The sequence below is a fragment of the Nycticebus coucang genome, chromosome 5, assembly GCF_027406575.1.
Source record: "Nycticebus coucang isolate mNycCou1 chromosome 5, mNycCou1.pri, whole genome shotgun sequence".
Lineage (NCBI taxonomy): Eukaryota > Metazoa > Chordata > Mammalia > Primates > Lorisidae > Nycticebus > Nycticebus coucang.
The window spans coordinates 21,806,039-21,821,007 of NC_069784.1; the positions used below are offsets into that span (position 1 = coordinate 21,806,039).

General features: G+C 49.5%; 1 protein-coding gene across 1 annotated transcript; it reads right to left on the reverse strand.

The window, feature by feature from the left end:
* Positions 1-8,870: 8,870 nt before the first annotated feature.
* BARHL2 (BarH like homeobox 2) lies at positions 8,871-14,576 on the reverse strand. Its single transcript, XM_053592217.1, has 3 exons — positions 13,846-14,576; positions 11,813-12,038; positions 8,871-9,939 (listed from the first exon to the last, which is right to left on the reverse strand). The coding sequence occupies exons 1-3, from the start codon at positions 14,471-14,473 to the stop codon at positions 9,627-9,629; spliced, it is 1,167 nt and encodes a 388-aa protein (XP_053448192.1). The 5' UTR covers positions 14,474-14,576; the 3' UTR covers positions 8,871-9,626.
* Between the last annotated feature and the right edge of the window lie 393 nt (positions 14,577-14,969).

Consider the following 14,969-nt stretch of genomic DNA (forward strand, 5'->3'; position numbering starts at 1 on the left):
AATTCATACCCAAGCCCAGGAAGCTTAGAACACATGTAAAAAAAGAATGGTAAGTGATGTTCTTAGCTTAATTCACGCAGCCTACGCAGGCTAACTCATGTGGCTCTCAATTCAGTCAAACTGAATTAGCACCATTCACTGAAACCATCCCCGTGGTTAGTAATTCATTTCTCCTCTTGAGCTCACCATCTTGCTTTTGCTCCTTTCATTGCTTCCACTGCCCTACTTAAGATCGACAGTAACTCGGTACACCCAATAACACAGAAGCCATTCTCAAAAATCTTGCTTTCAAGGCCATTACATTTTTACTGATCTTGAAATAAGAAAAACAACCTAAATCTTCAGCAAAAGAAGAATGGTTGACCCAATTATGACACATTTATAGACAAGATTATTACATATCGAATATCAAACTACAAAGAGTTTTAATAATATAGATAATATAGACAAATACTTTTACTACCTGAAAAAAATATAAACATCCCAGATGAATGAAACATGGCACAACTAAATAAAAATACACAGCAAATATCTAGAAATAATAAGCCAAATGATAGTAGTGGTGTTTTCTGAGTGATAGAAAGTGATTTTATTTTTCTTCTCTCCACTTTTCAGTATTTTATAAATTTTCTACAGTGAGGGCCAGGACAGGTGGCTTATACCAATAATCCTAGCACTCCGAGAGGCCAAAGTGGGGGAATTGCTTGAGCTCAGGAGTTCAAGACCAGTCTGAGCAAGAGCAAGACCCATCTCTAAAAATAGCTGGGCATTGTGGTAGGTGTCTATAGTCCCAGCTACTAGGGAAGCTGAGGCAAGAGGATCACTTAAGCCCAAGAGTCTGAGGTTGCTGTGAGCTGTGACTCCATAGCACTCTACCCAGGGTGACAAAGTAACCCTTATCTTAAAACAATAACAATAATAATAATAAATTTTCTACAGTGAGCAGGCATTACTTTTACAATAAGAGAGTTACTTTCAGGTCTGTTGCAGTGGCTCAAGCCTCTAATCCTAGCATTCTGGGAGGCTGAGGTGGGTGGATTGCTTGAGCTCACAGGTTCGAGACCAGCCTAAGCCAAAGTGAGACCCTATCTCTAAAAATAGCCAGGCATTGTGCTGGGACCTGTAGTCCCAGCTACTTGGGAGGCTGAGGCAAAAGAATCACTTAAGCCCAAGTGTTTGAAGTTGCCATGAGATATGACACCACGGCACTCTACCAAGGGGAACAAACTGAGATTCTGTCTAAAAAGAGAGAGTTACTTTTGTGATCTTTACACAAAGTCTTGGTTTCTTTTGTAGTAAGACTTGGCCACATAAATTTAACTCCATTAAAATTGAAGGTCAAAAATCACCCGAAAGTTGTGTAATCCCTTCCGTTTCTCTTTTCTTCATTTTTCCCCCCTATCCTTACAGGGGGAAAAAATGGGAGGGGAGACAGGAGTTGAAAGGGAAAAACAACTAAGCAAATATGCTGTATAAAAAGCTAAATCTTAGAATTGGTATTAAACTAGATGACCTTTGAGATTTCTTCCAGTCCTGGGTTTGGATGAAGATCAATTCTGCTTAAAATCCTATTACTTATTAATGTGGCTGTTGGAAATATCCTTTTACCAAATTTCTGGGCAGAATCAAGTAACAGTCATGTTCCCCTAGATCATTCATAGGCGGAAAAGAAAAGTCCATAAACCAGTCATCAAAAAAGGGGATCCTTCTTGAAATGCTGTGATGTTTGCAGCACTCTTGCAAAGAAGCAGTGCTTTGAATAGTTGTTCTTTTCTAATTTTGTTCCAAAGTGTTGATTAATAGTAAGATCCAATACATTTCCAAGGCTAGTTCATCTTTTTGACACTGACATCCCTCCACAAAGACTATCACTTTTGCCCTGGTGAAAACATCACAGACCTGAAATAGCAAAATAAAAGTTGGGAGGCCAAAAGCGAGCAAGGAATAGAGAGTAGAATGAGCTGACGGCGTATCTAGGCCTTAAAAGTCTCCAGGCAGGCCAAAGCATTCCTCTTTCGCATTTGCTCACCTGACACTTCTTATCAGACCCCTGACCATCCTATTACCAGTTCCTGAAATGAAGCAGTCATTAGTGTTTTACTAAATGAGATGAATTGGTGTTAATGTTTCCTTTTGTTTGTTTGTTTTAAAGTTTTCCTAACGTTTATAAAAATTCAAATAGAATTCTACCCTAATAAACGTCTTCGTTTGGGCATGGGAAAAGAATTTTGCCTTCTGCAGAGATGATAATTAGGTCACCAGGGGTAAGTTGGTCTTGTGGTGTTGAAAAGTGTCATGCTTTGGATACTAGCAGGGGCAATGGATTTTAACCCAAAATGATACCAAGAGAGTGATAAAGAGGAAAGGGGTATCAAAAGTTGGGCCTGGTCCCTGCAACCACGCAAGCGTAAGCAGCCTCCCCTCCTCTGGGGCAGAACCGGGAGGCAGCGATAAGAGCCGCCTCAGCTTCCTGTCCCGCGCTCTGATTGGGCTTGGCAGAGGTGGGCGGGCAGAGGGTAGCCAAGTGACACAGGTGGGTGGAGCTGTTTCTGGTGCCAACCTAGTCTTGGTGGTCAGTTCTAGTGAAAATTTGGAAAGGTTCGTGGAGTCATCCAAAATATTTATTGCCAGAAATTTCCAAAGCAATCCAGAAAAGAAAAAAGATAAAGGGAAGTGAACCGTACACATGTTTATCTATTTGTGCTTTTTGTGACATTCTGGGCCAATCTACCAACGCATAGCAAAGGAAGATTATGTGACACTTATACATCTACTTATTGTATGAGCATTCTAAACGTGATGCCCCAGTGTGTTCATTCAGTGCCAGTGAAGACCTAGGTGTCACTTAATTTAAGGGAAAGAATTTGGTAAGCTTCCATTAGTAGAACAATTTGTGGGAGATGGGGCAAATGAATAAGATGGTGACGTTTTCAAGTAGCTGCAGCTCTGATACACCCTATTTTCATTGGGAAATTCTGTTATTGTCTGGGCTGGAGCCTCGCTGCAGGTCAGCAGGTGCCCAGCCTGTCGGAGGCAAGAGTTAGTTCCAGAGGAAGTCGGTCAATCTGATTTTCAATGTTATTACCAAACATGACTCGCGTCTTTGCGAAATTATGACACGACGATTTTATCCAATTAGAGATACTAAGAAAATCCAAAGTTTTAAATGAACTCATTAGAAAATAATTCCATTTAACAGAAAACCTAACTAGTGTGAAAGAGACCTATTCTGCTGTCTCTTCGCTTGGGAAACTCCCGTATTTGAAAACTGTACCGAACAACTTAATTCCTGGGAAGTGAATAGCGCCAACTTGCACATCCATCGCCTAACCTTCTGTCTGTCGATTGGTTTTAGAATGCGGACTATTTTCACACCACGGAAACACTAATTTTGCATCATAGGAGTTGGGAAACAACTCACCATCAATGCCTAATTCCTCTCTCCTGGAGAGGCGTTAGAGCTGCACATTGCTACAGGAAACTTTCCTCCCGTTACCCGTAAAGATGAACTGTGCCCTAATGCGCACCCTAGATCCCTCTCCCTCCAGGCCCAGAGGCTTTGGGGAAAACCCTGTCTCCTCAGTGGTGCCTCAACCTATCACAAGTGAACAATCCGGCCCTAAATTCCACTTACTATGTTCACACCTCCAACTAGAGTGGGGGAGAGGGAGGGGAAAGCCAAAGGGGAAGGTGGGGGGTTATCAGGCGTTGGCCTCCAAGAACTGAGGGAAGATGTGAAGATCACGCCCTGATGCCTTTAGAGGGGCCGGTGTGAAGCTGGATGGAGACACAGGCTCCCAGCTAAGCAAAGATTATTACATTATCTCCACCAAAGGAGAAGTCTGTACATTCCCTCGGGAGCCCACGGAGTTGTGAGACAAGGGCCCTGTTCTGTAGGCCATCCCAGCACCGTCCTTGAAATTATCTGGATGCCCGTCCCAGGCCTATAAGGCCCCAGCCTGACGTGCCTTTTCCTCCAGGAACACTTTGTGTTCCCGGGCGCGGAACTCGCGGCAGCTGGGCAGTCCCGGAGGCGGGGGAGCATGGGGCCGACTGGGGGGCGCCGGGAGGAACCCCGCGGAGCCTCCTGGCCGCCTCGCCAAATCCCTGGTTGCGACGTGTGTGCGAATCGTTAGGAGTGGGCGGGAGGACAGCCCCACCGACAGCCTCTTCACCAAAGAATCGAGTCTGACGGCGGGAGATGGGGGTGGGTAGGGGCGGGAATCCATCAACTCCACAAAGTGACAAGGCCCTTTTATCCTAAATCAAGTTCAATCTCGCGCCCGCGAAGGTCCTCTTCTTTCAGCGGGGCTCCCGCAGGGGCGACCTGCTTTCCGGGACCAGATAGCAGCGGGAGCCGGGAGAGTCCCGAGCCCGGGGGAGAGGGCGCGCGGTGGGAGCCGGGGCGGGGATCCGGGCGGCGGCAGGTGCAGAGCGGCCGCCTCGGGAGCGCTTCTCCTGGGCCTACACCGTCCGGGCAGCGGCTAGCCGAGCGCGCTCGGGGCTGTGCGGGCGGAGGAAATAAATGCCATGTAGAGCGATCCCACTAGCGACCTTGCCGCAGCCGCAGACCTGAGCTCCCCTCCCCCGTCTCCAGTCGGCTTCCACTAAGAACTTATTAAATAGGGACGGTTTAGAGTTGATCTGTCACTGAGCACTACTTACCCCGAGATCTTTTGGTTTTTGAATTACTTTATTGATCTGAAGATTTTGTTCTTTGGAATGTGACCCTGTTTGAACTTAGAACTAATCAGGAAACGCTGCCGGGAAGGGCTCTTTGTAATCACTCGCGGACCTTCCCCGCGGGCACCGCCGACGGTTCCTGGGCGTGCCCCCTGCGGCCGCCTCGGCTCTGCCGGGACCCGCCAGCCCCGGGCACCTTGCTCCCTTGTGCGCCCAGGGAGCTGTCTGTGGTGCTAGGAGAGAAAACCCGGGAGAAGGAGACCCGGAGGAGAGACAAGGAGACGTAAGAGAGGAGAGAAACTGAGAATGTGAGGTTGACGGAGACGGTCCACCCGCAACGTTCAAACTGACAGAGACCTTCAAAATTCAGCCGGAAGGAGGGGAGTAAAAAGTCCCTTCTGGGTCGTCTCCCTGCCCTGAGACAGCTGACCTGGTTTTTCAAAACAAGAGGCGAGGGCACCTCCCTTTCTCTGAAAGCACATCTCCGCCACACACACACACACACACACACACACACACACACACACACACACACACACACACACACACACACACACACACACACACACACACACACACACACACACACACACACACACACACACACACACACACACACACACACACACACACACACACACACACACACACACACACACACACACACACACACACACACACACACACACACACGCCTACCCAGCCCCGGAGGCATTTTGGTCTGCCAGAGTTAAGAAGGGTGTGGGCTAGGTGCTGGGCCCTGGAGGGAGGCCCAATTCTAGGAAGAGACACAAATGGTAGAGAGGAAGTCTGGAGATGGCCATGGAAGTAGGACTGGAGAAAGACCTAGTGGAAGACTCATGTGTGGGGACATTTCCAGAGTCCACGAAGTCAGCCCTGGAGAACCTCCCCCTCCCCCATCTGCCCATACCTTTCTCTAGTTAACAGGCAGGACATGAGGCAAGCCAGCTGTCCCTCACCAAGGATTCAGAGCTGCAGAGGAAACGTCAGTTCCCTTTGAGGGGCAGCTGACCCTGCCCTTGACTGTGTTTACCAGTGGTTGAAAGTCCGTTTTTTTCCAAGCATGTTGATTTCAAGCAGTGCCTGGCTTTTTCAAAAACCAAGCAGCTCTCTTCCAGTATATTTCTGTAACCACGTGGCTTAATAAGAACTAAAGTTTCCTTAGCCCTGTGGAGAGCTTTTCCAAATATTTTTAGAAAGTTAAAAATATAACAAAACAAACTACTCACAAGCCACCTGTTTAAAGGGGGGAGGTGGGATCCAGCAGGCTCCTGGGGAAGGGCTGCCTAGGCAGGAGTCAGGTGGCAGGGAGGGAGGAGGGAGAATAAGAAATTTTATTTACAAGAGAGGATGTCCAGCTTTCTAATTTGCCACCGTGGAGCAAAAATAAACTGACATGAGCAGTAGGTATATTGGCTGGAGGCGTGGAACCCAGTAGCAATCATTACTCTGCAACTCTTTGAAAATCCGCTGGCTTGGGCTAGAAACAGCAAGTTGCTAGCCGGTGAATTACCTTCTTCCTGCATACTTAGCACAGATTTGTGTTGGGTTTTCTGGGGTCCCTAACCTGATCTCAGGGAAAGCAAATCTAAAGGATTTTTATGGTTTTTTTAAGTATCTCTCTGAAACAAGCTCATATTCCTGTATTTCTGAGGAATCAAGATTGCCACTGAAAAGTCTCTGTTTTGCTAACCTCAGAAGAAGCAATACAAATGGAGCCCAGCCATGGAGGGCCCTTCAGACACCAGCTGAAGGTGGGAAAAAGAAAAGGAGCGCAGCTCCCAGAAACAGCTGTCCCTCTGGGCCTCTGTAACTAACTCCAGATCTCCCATGAGAAAAGTCCTTTGCTTGTATGCTTGATCCTTCCATGTCAGAAAACCTCTGGTTGCCTTCTTACCTCATAGCCAACCCCCCAACTTAGTTGAGCAGGCCCAGAAGAAGAGTTCATGTCTGACTTTTAAACAGTAGTTCAGGGACTACTGAATCCTAGGGCACCGGGTGCCCTTTGCAGTACTGCAAGAGAACCAAAACAAAACAAATCAAAACCAAGAATGAAAAGAAGGAACTCAGTATCCACCCAAATCTGTTCCTGGGACAACTTTCTGTCCTCCCAACACCCAATCTGCCAACTTACACGCAACGATAAGTAACCAAAACAAATTTAAAAGAAGAATTGACCACTTTGAGCTAGTCAATTTGGTTTTAGGGAATGAAAGAAAGCATGACTTGGAAGAAAACCAAACTTACAGGAACTCTGGTGGATCCAGAGTAGTTGCTAGCAGCAGAAGGTAAGGTTGGTCTCTGTAGGTGTAGTCCTTCCTCCTGTATTGCCCACCTAGGGAGTCCAAGTTCAGCTTCCAGAGTGTATCAGCAGAAAATAGACTCCCTGGCAGGGTGCCTGCTGAGCTGCTGGCAACAAATGGGTGCTGTGGCCTTGTTTGGCATTTTGGGGTTTAGGTGTTTTCCCAGCCTGGGCTTCAGGTAATTCTTTGTATGTGTGAACTCTGTGACCTCTCAGGACCCCTTTCTACCCAAAGCTGACCAGCCTCAGGTTCAGTGCGCAACAGAAGCTATAGCCCCCTCAAACCTTGGAAAGTGCCTGTTTAAGTGGAACAGACCTCTTTTAAACTATTTAAACTCAATTGGAAAAACCCAACCACAGCTAACAAGAGACAAGGAGAGTTTGCTGAGTGCCCAGGCATTGGGCATCCCACTGGACACAGCGGTGCTCAATTTTCAGCCAAGCCCAGCTGTCTGACTTTGTCCCAGCTCAGCAGGCAGAAAATGAGAAGGGCCAATCCAGACCCTTTTGTTACAATCAGACAAGACCAAGAGTTTAAAGCAAATTGATGAGCTGAAAGAAATCTGCAAAAAACCACTCCTTAATTAGCCAAGGTCTGCTCAAAGCGCCCGAGGCAATTTCTGCCTGGATTTCACCTCTTTCTTCCCTTCTTCCTTCCCACCCCTCTTTGACATATATTCCCCCACCACTTCACATTTTTAAAAATATTTTTAACTCTATACTAGAGTTCAAGCATCAGAGGAAGTTGGAGGCCAGATCTGGATGTATTTTACCCCTTTGTCACTGTACCAGGGCGAAAGTGAGGATAGGTGCAGGAAACCCAAACAGGGGGCCAGGCTGACTGGCTGCGCAGAAGTGTCCTGGGAGCTGGACAGGAGTGGGAGCAGGCTTGGGATTGTAGTCTCCACTTAGTGGTTCCCTCATACAGTCCTGAGCACTAAGCCTGGGCGGAAGCCAGTTTGGCACGGGGGTGCTTGCAGCTGGCTTTGCCAGGGTGCTATCAGCATTTACACGCACACACGCACGGGCCACACACCCAGAGACACAGACACACTCCTAAAGCCGGCAACCAGCCTCCACCATACTCTGGGACTCTCATTTTGCAGTCCGAGCCGTCCCACGGGCGCGGATAAAAGGCTTGGCACGCCTGTCTCAGCCAGGGTTCATCTTTGCTTGCCTGCTCCAGGCACCTCAGCACGGGGAACTCACGCCGAGCCCTGCGTGGAGCTGAGGGCTGGATGCGGGCCGCCAGGAAGGAGGCGGCAAGGATCAAAGCGGCGACAAGGGTTTGTTAGTGAGGCCTTCCTGAGTCCCCCGGGGCGTCCTAATTGCTCGCCCTTCGGCCTCCCCGCTCACAGGCTGTCCGGGCCTCGCGGGCGCCCAGCCGCGGGCAGCAGAACAGCTGCGAGGCCCGAGGAGTGTCCGCCCGAGGCCCGGCCCCTGCCGCGTCACCGCCCAGCACTCAGCGCCCAGCACTGCCCCGGGAAGACCCCTAGGGGGAGGGGGAGGGGCAGGCAGCGAGATCCCCACACCGGGTCAAGCTGGGCCTGCGGGCAGTCAGGACAGCTGGAGACCTTGGCCGTCCACTTAGCACCAGCAGCCTCCAAATACCGACTTTCTCCCTCGGCTTCACGGGCTGCTCTGAAACCATTCACTTTAAAAGAAAGGCGCTCACACATATCAAATAATAGCTCAGAAGAGGCCAGAAGGAAAAATGGACCTGTTTCTATACAAGCCAACCCCAAGTCTTTACAGATAGTGTAAATTCCTCATATTCTAGAAGGAATTTTTTTTCTAAACCAAGTCAGGCATCTCATCATAGTACATTCCGCTCAGCAAAATCAGCTCCCTTGGATTTCATCGCTTGTTAAAAAAAGATAAACTTTATTTTTGTAATTTTCAATCACAAAAAAATCTATATTTTTGTCTAAGTATTTATTTTACTGAATCAAAAAGACATGAAAAGAAAAATCATGTTTTTACTAACGTATATAAGTGACTCTTTTTTGGACAACATATAATAAATATGATATATCACTTATCATTCAGTCTTTCAAATGTACATTTTCTTCATATTATGGAGCATGCCACTTTTCCAAAAGAAAAAAGGTCATGAGAAATCAGTGCAAAGTTCTCAGTCACCCTCCTCTTTTCTCTGGGGCAGACGGAATGTCCAGGGCATCGCCTCTGCCTGGAACTCGAGGCTATCTGTCCGTCACCAATTTCCGCTCTGCTCCGTGCCCTTCTTTCCTCCCTCGTAGCCCTCCCCCCTCCCTCCCTTCTCTTGGTCCCAAAAGTCAGTTTTTTTAAAGAACTTGAGGTTTTGTTTGTGTCGATGTTTTCACTTACTGGTCTCACTTTGTGTGGGCTCAGCGTTCACCGGTCACACTGCTGTGGGGGAGCTTTCCAGCCCTATCTCAGGGGGTGGGGACGCAGAGCAGAGGGCTGGCTCCTCTTTGAGGGTCCCCCGCCCACTGGTGAGCCTCTTCCTCTCTTTCTCCTCAGCCTGCCAGGGTCCGCTGCCGGGGAGGCCTGGTGGCCTAGCGCTGGGAGAGGAGAGGCAGCTGTCCGGGTTGTGGGGTTGGGGGCGGGATTGCAACACCTTTGCACTGCCGGTTCTTCACCGGGGGTGCGGGGTACCTGGGATGGGGCTGGACAAGGGATTGAGGGTGGGCTGTCCGCCGGGCCCCAAGCCGTGGATGAGCACTCTGGGCACCAGGGGCCGCTGTAGCTGGGGATGGGGTGCCGGGGGAGTCCGGTACATGCTACTGTACATGGCAGCGGCGGCCGCCGCCGCCGTGGTGCTGTCCATGCTGCCCAGCAGGCTTGGGTGATAGAAATAAGGCGACGGGAACATCCTCTGCAGTGCCGAGTAGTTCCCCGCCTCGGCCAGAAGCTCCAGGCCCACCGCCGTCTGCCGTTTCCACTTGGTCCTGAAAAAAAGCGGGGTGCGGGCCCCCAGCAGCTGTGGACACTGTGAAGGCATCAAGACCCCGGCCCCTTCTCTGGCCCTCTCCCACCTCCTCCTTTCTCTCTCCCCCAGATGGCAGGAAGACTGGGAAACAGATGCCACCCAGGATGCGTCCCATCTCCCGCTCCAGCCTTGCTGAACCAAAATAACCCAAAGTCAATTTTGTAAATTACATCCTTAACGTGTGAAACACTCACAGATGAAGCCCTACCAGCTTTGCTGTCTTATCCTATCCCACAGCTCTGCTGTCGTCCCCCTTATAGCAGGCTACTTCCTGCTACTTTCCTGGGGGACAAATGAGACCATTCTCTCCATGGACAGTCCTCTCTCTCTTCCTTCCCTTCCCACATCCCCCCACACACACATGCACACCATAATCCCAAAGTGTCCATTCTCAGTCCCTCTCCCTTTCCTCCCGGCTGAGAGAGAAGAAGCCATAAACAAAGAAACACAGAGACTCTTGAGCCTCAGACCTCTGCCCCTCTCAGGCCGCAGGCTGTGGAGATCTCTCTCTCTCATCAGCCTCACAGGACCTTCCACTAAGCAGGGGGCTTAGGGGGAGGAGGGTGACAAGGTCTCAAAACAGAATTCGTTTCAGGAGGACTCTCCCAAGGGCACAGTACCTCCCGGCCATTTGTTGGGGGGAGGAGGATGCATTTCCAGATATTTCCTCCTCAGGGAGAAAGCAACAATTAAAACCTGTGATCAGCTTTTCCCGTCTCCTCCCTCCCCCACCACACACCCAGCTATGAAGAGGAGATGAAGAGAGATGAGCAGGCCATTTACTCAAATGCCTTATGAACGAATGCAGGGCTGGTGGGCCATCCATACCCGGCAGCTCCAGCCAAATTAATAAACATGTCGCCCATTTTAAATTGGCTACAAATGACACTAATGTTTTCCGACAGAATTAGGGTGGCTGAAACCGTATGTAATGAGACAGAAAATTATGGTAAAGATGACAACTGGATGGGCATTTCTAACCACACTTATGGATGATTAGAACACAAATGACAGGAAAGGAGGGGAAGAAAAGATCAGGACAAGGCTTGGAAGAAGAGGACCTCCACCTGGGATTGCCCAGGTTCCGCTCTTGAAGTCAGGACCCTGCTGGCACTGCCAGCCTCTTTTGCTTTCCTAAGCACTCTTTCTCCAGGTCAAGACGTAAGAGTGGAGGTAACCAGTATGGAGGACAGTCCTCCGGACCCCCAAGTCCAGACACTTGGCCAGCTGCCCAATTCTCCAGGCTGTGGCTGCCAATCCAACTTTCACCCAGCTCGGCTCTCCTAGTCTCTGCAACTACACAGAAAAAGGCTTGGACCCTACCTCCTCCAGCCGCCTCACAGGCCAAAGCGAGGACATTTAAGCCAAGGCTGGTGGGACAGCTCTGTGGGGACTGCATCAGCCAGGCAGTATTGCCGACTATAGACATTTGGAACCAGCCTGAGGCGGGCCCAAGGGCTGCCACCACACAGGCTCTGTGCCTAAGTGTCAGATGCACAGATGTCTCAATTTGAGAAGGTGTGGCTTGATTGATTTTGGGATGAAGGGGGGATCCCAGCAACTCAGGTTTCAGAGGGAAAGTAGCCCCTATTAAGACACTTAAACACTTAGAAGTGCTAAGTCTAAATTCCAGCTGTCCTTCCTTCAGTCTCTCTCACCTTGGGTGGGGGAGTGTGTGGCTAATTCCTGCCTCAGGTTGAATCACCCAAGCGCCCACTCCAGGCTGTCTGACTCTCAGTTCTTAGAGTCTCGTGAGGCCGGGAGAGAAGCCTGGTATGATGGTCATGACTTACATAGCCAGACCCTTTGCTATCCCAAACAGCCTCCCTTACCTGCGGTTCTGGTACCAGGTCTTGACTTGGGTGTCAGTGAGGTTGAGCGCAGCAGCCAGGTCCATGCGGTCTTGCACACTCAGGTACTTCTGCCGCTCAAAACTACGCTCGAGTTGATTGAGCTGATGGTCGGAGAAAGCTGTCCTGGCTTTTCGAGGCTTCTTTGCTCTCACGGGCGGACTCTCTCGACTACTTGTAATCTCCCGGTCTCCTTCCTCCTTTGTTCCTATGATAAAAACCCAGCCACAGCCATAAGTTAGGCTAGAGTGGGGAAGGATGGAGTGTCCTCCTGTGACACAGTGCTACATTCCCAAGCCAGCCGCTGCTCTCAGGGGACTACACTCTGCCACCCCCCTCACACATATATTTGGGCCTTAGCCAATACAGAAGAAGAGGACCACTTTCTGACTGGAGAGTATGAGGCCTTGTTTGGAGGCCCTAAAGGGATTCATGGCCGATTCTCACGTGGTTGATAATTGAAAAGAAAAAAAAAAACATACTTTCCAATAAGGAGTTCTTCTTGTTATTGCTTCCTTGATCTAAGGGAGACACTGTCCTTTTTCTTTTTTTTTAATGTTTTCATTATGACTTAGTTTCTCTGATTTGGTACTTTTCAAAGGGTCTTTCTACTCCATTGGAGGAGGGGAGGACCTTCTCCATTTTACTTTTTTCTTCCTACTGAGAGTTACAGGCATTTGTTTCTCTTTTTTTTCAGATGCGCTTGGGAAATGTAGGAATCAAGCTTTCTGCAGCCACCTGCATCAGGTCTTTTAAAGCTTCCAAAAGAATTTGTCACACAGGCACGAGCTGAGCTCAAAATCACTGCGCCCATCCAGGTGACAGCACAGAGATTTCCGGATTCTATTTGTCAACTTTGGTTTTTTCCTGAAATGCTGGGAAATCGATATGTCAATCCCTCTCTGTTTGTACCCGTTTGTGCAGTGCTCCTTGATCTTCCCTGCAGGAAGAACAATAATCTCTCTAATTGACCCACTGGGGAGGTTGCTGCACAAAAAATCGCCAGACCAGACTGCACATCTGTTTTGGACACTATTATGCTAATACTATAATAGTAAAATGAGGAGCAATATCCTACCTTCCAGACAGTCAGCATATATCTTTACCAGAGAAACAGGACTAATAATAAGAATGATAATAAACTTACCAGTAAAGGGGGGGAACTCTCCTAGAATGTTAAAACTCCTGTCATGCAAAAACCACAACACTTATTTATGAAATTGTTGGATGAGCAAATGTAAACAGGGAGTTGAAGGACAACTTGTTTGTCATCTTCTGATTTTCAATAAAAAATTCAATTCCATAAATTTTTTATAATTGCCAACTCCTAATTACTTGCAAGGGGCCAAAAATCTTCCTAAGATACAGATAATTCAGTTGTGGCCATGGGCTAAGAAGGATGTTTCTAAAAGCTTGATTATAAATTTTTACTGTCTTCCCTATATTAATCACAATCTAATTTTTTGAAAGTTGCTGTTAATCGACAAAGAAATTTTTTTGTCATCAAATCGTGTAAGTTCTGTGATGGTGAGGGTGGAGAATGAAATCATCATTTGCATTAAACAATAAACACCAGTTTGTTTATTCACACTCCAAGATACCGCTTGCTTGCTGAGCTATTTCTCTCTTCTGCCTCCCCCATTCCCATTCCCATTCCCAAGGTCTCGGCTAGGAAAACCTCAAGTCCGTCCCTTTTATCAACGAAAAGTATTTCCACTCAGATGGCCTCCACCGCTGCTACCCCCGCCGATAAATTAAAATTATGTAAAACAAAGAAAGGAGCTTGATGGCGGTGAAGGTTGTGGGCTGGCAATGTAACAATAAACAGAACTTGGAATGAGTTACCAAATCGCACGCCCAGGCCTCCCTCCAGCTTACAGTCTTGTGACGGGCGCCCCATCGCCGGAGAACTCGGGGGAAAACTCCACAGCAGAGATTCACCCGACGCTGAAGGGGAGAGAGGGAATCCGGAGGAGAAGCCGGACGGCTGCGAGAGCTAGGGCGGCGCGACTCACCGTGGCATTTGATGTCGCTCTGGGAATCTTCCCGCTTGTCGAGTTTGGTTTTGCTGTCCTCCTGCTCCAGCTTTGGCCTGAAGCTCTCGTGCACGACGTGGCTCTCCTGCTTCGGGGTGTGGTGGGGAGAGGAGACGCTGGTGCTGTAGGGTGCACACGCCGCCAGAGGTTTGCTGTCGCCCAAGATGTCCTTAATTAAAAAAGAAGAGGTGGAAGTCCTGGGGGCCGAGGCGGCCGAGCCCAGCTGCTGCGCGGACGGCGGCTGTTGCGGCGGCGGCGGCGGCAGCGGCTGCTGTTGGGGCGAAGGCTGCAAACTTTGCATCGGGGCCGCTGCTGGCGGCGGAGGCTGTTGGCTATGGTGAAGGTGGTGGTGATGCTGAGGCCCGTCTGCTATTAGATGCGGCTCCGGGGGCTCCATGGTGACGGAGATCGGAGAAGAAGGCGCCGTTCCTACGGTATCAATCTCCGAACAGGGGGACGGGGTGGCCTGACTCCTAAAATCCGCAGTCCTGGCCTCACCGAGCGGGCGGAAATCTCCATTCATCATGCCGGGGCTGCCCGAACTGGCACTGGACAAAATCGTGTCTATTCCAAAACTCGACCCGCTGGCCCCTTCCATTGTTGTCATTTCTACATGAGGTCCACGCCACTCCGCCGTTCAGCAGCTGCCCAGAACCAGCCAAGGAAGCTATCAATCGTAAAACAAAATAAACACTAAATATTGCCGCCGCCTTAAAAAAAAAAAAAAGAAAGAAAGTGAGGCGGGGGAGGAAGGAAGGCTAATTCGGAGGTGACAATTACTGGACACTTTCGACACAACTTTTTTTTCCTTTCTGCAAAAAGTAGGGGTGGGAAGAAAGAAAGATGAAGGGAAAGTTACAAAAATTTTTGAAAAAATACGGAAGATGCGCTCGGGGAACCACTGCGCACGTGGGGCGGCGGCGGCGGCGCCCGGGACCCAGACGAAGGCGCAGGCGGCAGGAAGCTACCCCGACGCCGCCGCCACCGCCGCTGCCGCCGCCGCCTGGGTCTTCCCACAGCCTGGCACGGGGCGGCGGCGGCGGCTACGGATGTGGCAGGTGCAGCGACCGCGAAGCCCGGGCAGCCGCGCGCCCTTGCAGCTC